Source organism: Temnothorax curvispinosus, unplaced genomic scaffold (assembly GCF_003070985.1).
Source record: "Temnothorax curvispinosus isolate PA1 unplaced genomic scaffold, ASM307098v1 QBEX01009190.1, whole genome shotgun sequence".
Taxonomy (NCBI): Eukaryota; Metazoa; Arthropoda; class Insecta; order Hymenoptera; family Formicidae; genus Temnothorax; species Temnothorax curvispinosus.
Genome location: NW_020218970.1, coordinates 22065 through 31086, shown reverse-complemented (window position 1 = coordinate 31086; position 9022 = coordinate 22065). Strand labels below are relative to the sequence as shown.

The 9022-nt window shown below is 42.8% G+C and overlaps 2 protein-coding genes across 2 annotated transcripts; one reads left to right on the top strand and one right to left on the bottom strand.

Annotated features, from left to right (window-relative positions):
* The first annotated feature begins 372 nt into the window (after positions 1-372).
* On the top strand, positions 373-2754 carry LOC112458797 (short-chain specific acyl-CoA dehydrogenase, mitochondrial-like). Its single transcript, XM_025022601.1, has 5 exons — positions 373-627; positions 714-819; positions 934-1601; positions 1680-1903; positions 2445-2754. The coding sequence occupies exons 1-5, from the start codon at positions 600-602 to the stop codon at positions 2655-2657; spliced, it is 1239 nt and encodes a 412-aa protein (XP_024878369.1). The 5' UTR covers positions 373-599; the 3' UTR covers positions 2658-2754.
* Positions 2755-3916: 1162 nt separating this feature from the next.
* Positions 3917-7967, bottom strand: LOC112458798 (phosphatidylinositol transfer protein alpha isoform-like). Its single transcript, XM_025022602.1, has 6 exons — positions 7608-7967; positions 6790-6820; positions 5866-6129; positions 5700-5777; positions 5252-5632; positions 3917-5116 (listed from the first exon to the last, which is right to left on the bottom strand). Exons 1-6 carry the CDS (start codon positions 7622-7624, stop codon positions 5072-5074), a joined length of 816 nt encoding a protein of 271 aa, XP_024878370.1. The 5' UTR covers positions 7625-7967; the 3' UTR covers positions 3917-5071.
* Between the last annotated feature and the right edge of the window lie 1055 nt (positions 7968-9022).

Genomic DNA, 9022 nt, shown 5'->3' with positions numbered 1-9022 from the left:
CGCGTAACAGGAGCGATTTCTGAGGAATTACAGACGACTCCAAACTCGCGATTCTCGCTTTTCTCACAACTCGAAATTTTTTTATATACGAATTTACGAAAACAAAACTTCCTCTATGAGGAAGCAAAATGTACATACTTCAACGTGTACATTATTGTTTTATATCTCTCGGCTTTGTTTGTCAACAATTTTAATATGCATTGTTCGCTTATTCGTAATTTCGAATTCTTTCGTCTCGATTGATATATACACATGATTGCCTTCGAACTGTCCTCCAAATTTTCGTTTCTGTACATACGTCAACTTTATCGGCCGGTGATAGGTAGATTCCATAGCAATCTACGACTGGTCTACAGTCTTACGATCTGCAACTGCAACTAGTCCATCACGTAAACACAGAGCTGCACAGTATATAACTGACTACTGTATAATTGTAAGACTGCTAATTATTAATAGCATTATGCATAATTCAGCGTGATACATGTACGCGTGGGATGTATCGTACCGTATGCGATTGATCGTACTCTCGGGTCAAAGTTCGAAAGTACAGTTTGGGACGGTTCCATAAGTCGAACGTCAACGACAGCACAGAAACAACAATGGCAATGCAGTGCTTGAGATTACTTGGTGGGTGTCAAAAAATATTGTCCAATTCTAATATTATTGAACGTGGATTGCTATTTAGTATTGATTACGTTTATATTGATTCGCAGCAAACAACGTGCCGAGAGCTACGTGCACTGTCAACAATGTCAGCCGACACATTGCCTCGCTCTCTATGCTGCCAGACACGTATCAGATGCTGTACAAAACGTGCAGGTATTATGGTATTACACAGGCGATAAATTAGACTTGTGTATTTTATACAGATACAATTAATTACTGTACAGTTGAATAAAATTTATCATTGCCGTTAAAAATTTGTAATTGCAGAGACTTCGCCGAGGAGGAATTGAAGCCTGTCGCAGCAGAAATTGACAAGAAGCATCTTTTTCCCACGGAGCAGATCAAGAAGATGGGCGAGTTGGGTCTTATGGGTTTATGCGTTCCTGAAGCACTGGGTGGAACGGGATTGGATTACCTGGCCTATGCCATAGCCACGGAGGAAATCTCCAGAGGTTGTGCGAGCGCCGGCGTTATAATGAGCGTGCAAAATTCCCTCTACTTAGGCCCCATAAACGCGTTCGGGACCGACGAACAGAAAGAACAATACGTCATTCCTTTTACAAGCGGCGAGAAGATCGGCTGTTTCGCTCTCAGTGAACCGGGTAACGGATCTGACGCCGGTGCGGCGTCCACCACTGCAAAAGCGGACGGCAACGTTTACACGGTTAACGGCACCAAGTCGTGGATAACAAACGGATATGAAGCCAGTGGAATAGTTCTCTTTGCGACGACCGACAAGTCCAAGAAGCACAAAGGTATAAGCGCTATTGTAGTGGACAAACCGACGGCGGGTCTGAGCCTGGGCAAGAAGGAGGATAAATTGGGTATACGAGGCAGCAGCACTTGCTCCTTGATCTTCGAGGACTGTCAAGTGTCGCAAAATAACACCCTAGGCAAACCAGGAATGGGCTTTAAAATCGCGATGATGACTCTAGGTACACACGATCGTTATCACGCGAATTTTAACGAACCGGTAATAGTTATTCGATGTAACATTCGATTTTATCTCTCAGATTCTGGCAGAATAGGAATCGCCAGTCAGGCGTTGGGCATAGCTCAAGCATCTCTGGATTGCGCGATGGATTACGCAGCCAAACGCCAAGCCTTCGGTCAGCCGATCGTCAAGCTGCAGGCAATTCAACAAAAAATCGCTGACATGGCTCTGAAACTGGAAAGTTCAAGACTGCTGACGTGGCGAGCGGCTCAGCTTAAGGATAGCGGTAAATCGTACACGAAGGTGCGTTATAAATATTTAGATATATAAATATTGTTTCATTCTACTGGAATATTTACTCTGAATATGACGTTCCTTATCTTAGCCCATATATATTTTTCTATTGATTACAGTTTGTATAATATCTTATCAGATAAAGTAAACTTCGCGCTTTCATGTGAATGGCATAGAAATCTTCAAGTAGTCACGATAGCTTAAGCATTAATTATCAACAGTTTAATTATCAACAGATCAGTACTAAAATAATCGAAAATTTAAATGAGAAAAAAGGTGGGGTAACTTTTACAGAGAATGAACAGACCTTTTTGAGGTCTTCAAATAGAAGGCCTAATTATAATAAGAGCCAGATTGCAGATGTCAAAATTTATATCGATGTACGATTGTTTTGTCAAACTTGTGTCCGTCCGTTTTGCATTTTCCTCAGTCGCGAACTGAGAAAGTCCGAAGCGGATATCATATGCAAGTAAATTTTTCACACATCTGGCGATCTGACTCTCCCGTTGGTTTTTCCATCTACTAATCAAGATAATTTCTTATTCGCTAGGAAGCCGCCATGGCCAAACTGTCGGCATCGGAAACCGCCACGTTCTGCGCCCATCAATGCATACAGATTCTGGGAGGGATGGGATACGTGTCGGATATGCCGGCGGAACGTCATTACAGGGACGCGCGTATCACGGAGATCTACGAAGGCACGTCGGAGATCCAGAGACTCGTGATCGCCGCGAATCTCGTCAAAGAGTACGGCCTCAATTGAGATCGCACGACTCACGCACGTAAGATAAAATCCTCCAGTATCTTTCTTTTATATCCAAAGAGAGAGCAAAATATATTTTGTACGTATTGCATATCGTATTAGATTTTGTATATATATATATATATATTCTCTATATTAATTAATTATATTTTTATATTAAGAGAAAAGTCGAAATAAATTTCATATGCTATGCCTTCTAATTTTATTAACTCTTGACTAAATACTTGACTGGATCGAGACATACGCACATACGCGCACACACATGCACATACACGTACGTATATACGTATGTATGCAAGAAAAGGAAACGCATTATACACGTGCATATATACATATATACACATACACATACTCATCTGGTATTTCACTGTTAGCCCTTTGGCAGCGATACGGAATTTTTTCTTCCTCTCCTTTTTTTTCTCTCTATATATCCACGACTCTTCTCTACCCTGCTTGTCGCATGTCTAGGAACAGCTAGAGCCTATCTATTTAAGTAACTATTATCGTAGGATAACAGGTGTAATGTAAACTCGCGTACGTGTGTGAGAAACTCTCATGTCTTAACAAAACGAATGAGTCGCAGTCGTGGAACAAAGGCGGATTCCATTAAAGTTACGAGCTTGTTTGAACGACACAGATGTGCCTTATTTCGATCGGTTTTCCCTCGTCGATAAAATGGCGAATAAATACATGTCCAGTTTTCTCTGTTTCTCGTATGTATGTCCGGTACATTGAGTACAAATACTGTGTGCACCGTCGTGGCTACCACATACTTCGTACGTGAATACGAAGATAAAAGCTACCTTAGACTACATGCCTTCCAACGAGAAAATACAGAGAATACATTTACTTTGTGCAGATGACAGTTAAATTATATACTCCATTATTGTTTTTTCAATCTTCACTCGTATATTTAATTAGAGATCCTATCGCTAGGTAAGAACGCTGCTGCGATTACACGTTAGTGTACAACCCATTAAAAGACTCTTTACTCTCATTTGAGGATTCGATTTAGCGAAAATAAATATAATTATTTTCAAAACAAACTTTAAGATATCTTGTCTCTAATTATCTTCTCTTATCGTCATATTTTTTCTCATCACCGTATAATAGACTTAAAATTTGAAAGACTTAAAATTTGAGGATAATTTAACAGTCTGTAATGAGTTACGAGCAGCGTTCCAGAATACTTCGTCGGTTGTACTCAGAGATCCATTGGAATGCAAAGAAACATTATATATATATAATTTGAATTTCATTGTGTATACCTCTTTTTCTTTTTTTTATATATATATACAACAACGCACCCTTTCGTCATTCACCCGCTGTCACCAATATTGAAATAGCCTAAACTCTGTTTCTCTACATATGTGTGTATATGTATATCAGTGTGAGCACTTTACATAGAATACATCACCTCTCCCCTCCCGTCGTGAGTAAACAATTTAGAGTAGTATGTTAATACGTTACTGTTAGCATCGCAGTATAATTAAAAAATCCATCAGTTTGGTCCTAACTTTTTAGGGGATATAGATACATATACACGTCTCGCGCTCGTCGATAACGAACGGAACGAAAGAATAGAGGAACATTGTAGGTTGAAATCTACCGTAGTACCTTGCCTCGCGGAATCATCAAGAATTCCACGAAATAACTATAGATACACATTGAAGATTCTTATAAAGTTTTTTCGAATCGAGCTTCCTGATCACATATACACTTTCGTAGAATTGAGAAAATACTACTCTGCTTTTTCTTCTTTCGAAAATACACGATCTAATACATTACACTTTCGGTCGAAATAATAGTTCGAAATACAGATCGTTAATATGCAACATTTAGATTTTCAATTGTACATTAATATATTAAACTGTGGAATTTTTAACTATTTAACTACGATCAAACTCGCGATGTTAAATCACATATTTTCCTTTGTTTTTTTTTTTCTTTATGTACTCTTCGCAGCAAGCATTTTGTTCGTTAATTGAACTCCAATATCTATTATTATCGAACTACGAACTGCTGTTAAGTAATCATAATTTTTTTTTTTATCTATGATGGTTTTCACGAAACCAGATTCTTTTCATAATTATGCATTAAACAAGAGAACCAGATAATTCTGATTCCTTTCGTTTGTCTCTTTTTTTTTTTATAATAATAACTACATTATAATAATCTTTGACTGTAGATACATTTATCTAAAACGCTTGTAAATGTAAAATAAATTAAAATAGTAAGTAATTTGTAATAGACACTGAATCTATAGACACGTAAATTCCAGAAATCGTCCGAATCCTGTGGAATCGTCTATGACAGAGCGTAACAGGGTGTACATCTGTAGGTATGCGTCTGTATTTGTGTGTACATGTATAAGGAAATTGATTTAACCGTTCATAATAGAAGCTATCGAAGCCTCAATCGTCAGCTCGCATACCCCGTACTTCACCTTGATGTCTTTGCTGCAATTGAACATATAAAGAACGTTTCAAGAGATCGAAAATTTTGACTTTCAACAAACGGAAGAAAAATCTCTCACAAAGCAAAAAATCGAATAAATTTGAAACGGGAGAGTTGAAGAGAGCGCAATCGCTTACCCTGTCTAATTCTTCTTTCGTATTGTCTTCAATTGCTCTAATATCCTCCATAGTTAAACCGTACCAACGATCTATCCAGCAGAACACTTGTCTATGGAAATTGGTGAACAGGCGGCGTTCCGCCTTCTGAATGAATCCTTCGACGCGAGTCTGCAGACCGAACCATTTGAATTCACAGGTGACTAGCTTGTAGCACGTCATCACAGGTTGAACATTATGCTTCCAGTCTTTCCCGACGAGTGGGCCCCGTCCCGTCTTCTGGGACTTGAATTTAGACGGATCCTCGTCCTCCTTGTAATCGGCACTGGCGACCGGATCATTGGCAATATCTATATGCACTACCTCTCTGATTTTAAGCTTATCGGGCGGCAATTCGTGCACCTGAGTTCGTGAGAAGAAAACACACGTAAACGAATGAAACCTACTCGTCGAATCTCATAGCACTTACGTTATGCTGATTGCCGACATCGCCGATATGAAAGGATTCTATCATGATCACGAAATTGTCCTTCATATACCCTGGATTCTGCGGAAAGATCAAAGTAACATTTATGTGGATATATTTAAACGTAATATTTCATATATTTATACGTGAATATACGCGCAACACTTACAGTTATGACTGTCTTACAATAGGGATAAGCGTTCCAAGCCTCTTCGTGGATCTCCAACGAGTTCTTTGGCAGTAAAATGCGAATAAAAGCAGGCACTTTACTAGCTAAGTGATAAATCTTATATGTATATTGGCCTGATGAATACTTTCCACCGAGTAACGGATAATCCGTAAACGGCTCATTCTTCAATACTTCAATGCCTTCTCCGCCGCCTGTATTATTTTTACTAGCCTCTGCTACAGAATACAGTTGAGCTACTTGGTACTGTTAAGAGAGAGAAAGAGAGAAGAAAAAAATTAGTGTATAAATTCTCAATATTTTCCGAGGTAGGTTAAGCCCGTTACATAATTTCACTCCACGAGCCTTGCAGGCATGATTTATACGTGTACTTTGACTTGTTTTTTGAGCACTAACATTTATCAATTCTTTTTATTGGAGTTTATTTATTATTACAATTTATCCATTCAAAAGGCGCAAACAAGAAAAGATTTAAAGTCCACTGTAGAGTCTATATCTATTTCTAGAATTGATACCGCGCATGCAACGACAATTATAAGATATCTCTGTTGGACATCACTTTATTATCCCTCCCTGAGACAAATAGATAATGAGAATAGAAAAATAGAAACATAGTCTAAACAACAGATAACAAAGAAACTTATGTGTCTGTGCGACAAAAAAAGATTTCTAATCACAAATGCAACATTGTTTATGCAAGATAACTCCACATAAGTACTCAGAGAGGCATGGCACATGTGCCATGCGGAGGATAATTAGATGATTGGCGAATTTTCTTGATTGCACGGCAGTGCTAAGAGATTAGTATCAACTGTCTTTTTATGCAATCTGACAGGTATCCAGACAGGTATCAAACCGGGGGGTCATTACGAGGAATGGAACTCCTGGGAAAGATCAGGCACGTACCTCTTCCACTGTGAGGGGCAGAGTGACACGGCTGTAACAGACAAATAACGGATTATGTCAGCGTTACGTTACATATCGGGAGGCAAGAAGGAGGCGAAGGAAATTACACACGGATAACGCAACCGTGTCCTTGAGTCACAGGAGGGCACGCGTCATCGCCGCCGCGAGGTGCACGTATCGCCCGGCCGATCTCATGTAATTACATCAGAAATCGGCGCTGATCGATAAGTTCGCGAGGGATTTAAAAACTGAACGCATGTGTCGATCCGCATCGTACGCGGACGGTCGATGCCGGGGAAGCCTAAAGTCAGCCGAGATTCTCGGGAAGCTGCACTTTTCTCGCACTACTTCCCGCTACTGGCCAGGAACCGTCGTATATTTTTAAGCTTCGTTAAGGAGAGAGCGAGAGCGAGAGAGAGAACGAGAGAGAGAGAGGGAGAGAGAAGTGCAGAAAGTGCAACCAGCGCGAGCAGACCTCTGGAATCATGCGGTAAGGGATGAGAGGGCCACCATCCCTCTCGTTCCCCGTCTCTCTTTCTCCAACCCTCTCCCTCCTCCACCACCTCCTTCACCAGCCGCCGTTAAAGATCAGCAGTCATCGTGCCCCGTGCCGATCGGTTTTTGAATTTCGCTTGCGCTGATGGCCCACGGCGTTGGTCGTGGCCAGGAGCGAATTTCGGTAATCCGCTCGGCGCGGCGCGCACCCGACAGGCCCCTTGCTCCGGTGCGGTCCCCGTAACCATCACCGTCACCGTCACCGTCACCGTTCTTCGCTCCTCCTCCGCCTCCCCCGTAACCGTCCCCCGCGCCGCACTTACAATTCCTTGATGAGCATTTTAGTCAGCAGAGCACATGGACCAGTAGCGTGCGATCAGCAGACACTCGCCGACACCGACGACGACGAGATGGAGCAGCGGAGGAGCCCGCTGCAGACGGCACCGCACCCTCTTCACCTCGTCGGCTACCGATCTCTGACTCACGGCTTGCGCTATCGGCTCGCTATCGGCTCGCCGCCGCCGCCGCAGTATCATACACTCGCAACGTGCAATGTGCGCCGAGCAACGCCGACAGGATTCACCAACCGACTGACACACTCCGGCCAGATTCACTCCGGCCGCTTCACGGTCCGCACCTCCGCACCACCAACAGCAGCAGCACAGCAGCAGCACCCAGCAGCACCGCACACCAGCAACCGCACCGCCACGACCGCGCCAAAGGAGTCTCACACACACTTGCGCGCGCCCGCGCACACGTGTACGACTCCGCGGTACCCCCCCCCCCTCGTCGCCCCCTCCAGCCGTCATGCCGTCCGTCCATCTGTCGTTCCTCGGCCACCCTCGGCCGCCATCGCCATCGCCGACGATCGTCCGATACGCCCTCCTCGCCCCTCGCCGAACGGGGCGACTTTGCCGCTGACGTCATTCCGCGAGAAATTAGACGCGCGTGCGCCACGCGGCTGCCGGCCGCCACGAGCGCGCGTCTAATTTCTTAAGCTAACTTCATGCGACTCGCGGAGAGAATAAAAGGTTCGAGTTTTATATTCATGATTACGATATCGTTACGCAATATCATGCGCGATGAAATGCATCTTGTTTTTTCCCCTCCCGTTTTGGCGCCTACGGGACGCGAGAGAAGTTTTCAAAACGAATGCGCATACGTCGTAAACAGGTTTCCGTCCGTTGAGCGTTAGGGAATTACGGCTGTGGTCCACTTGACGGTACAAATGCTTCGAAGCATATTCCTCGTCTTCTTTCTTTCAATGAAGAAAGAAGAAGAAGAACGCTTCAAAGCAATTATTTGTATATAACGTCAAGTGGACCGCAGCCTACGTTGGATGCCCTGCGATGCGCATTTAAGGGCGAATTCTCAGAATGTCAGGATCGGCCTGGGGGTCAATCATATATATGTATGACGATTAATTAATCTATGCCGATAAAATATAAATTAAATTAGATTACCAACTTAATCGACAATTAAGGAGTTTGTCGGAGTTTGGTCTCAAGGTCGCTTTTAAAACTTTCTTTTCAAGTAAAGAGAATGCAATAAAAACCGGCGTACAACGTAATAGTTATTTGTGTAACAAGTGAGGTAAGATGAAAATTCCCGGGTGCGGAGTTTACGCACGAGCCGAAGGCGAGTGCGGTAACTGCACCCGGGAATTTTCATCTTTACACACGGCTTACACTCCCTATTTTATGTTGCAAGTGCCTGGAAAGTGGTCTATCACGCACGC

Coding starts and splice junctions, on each gene's coding strand:
- LOC112458797 (XM_025022601.1), top strand. CDS start 600: ATGGCAATGCAGTGCTTGAGATTACTTG. Junction 820..933: donor ATGCTGTACAAAACGTGCAG/GTATTATGGTAT, acceptor TTGTAATTGCAG/AGACTTCGCCGAGGAGGAAT. Junction 1,904..2,444: donor GCGGTAAATCGTACACGAAG/GTGCGTTATAAA, acceptor CTTATTCGCTAG/GAAGCCGCCATGGCCAAACT.
- LOC112458798 (XM_025022602.1), bottom strand. Junction 5,633..5,699: donor ATGTCGGCAATCAGCATAAC/GTAAGTGCTATG, acceptor TCACGAACTCAG/GTGCACGAATTGCCGCCCGA. Junction 5,117..5,251: donor CGAAAGAAGAATTAGACAGG/GTAAGCGATTGC, acceptor GTTCAATTGCAG/CAAAGACATCAAGGTGAAGT.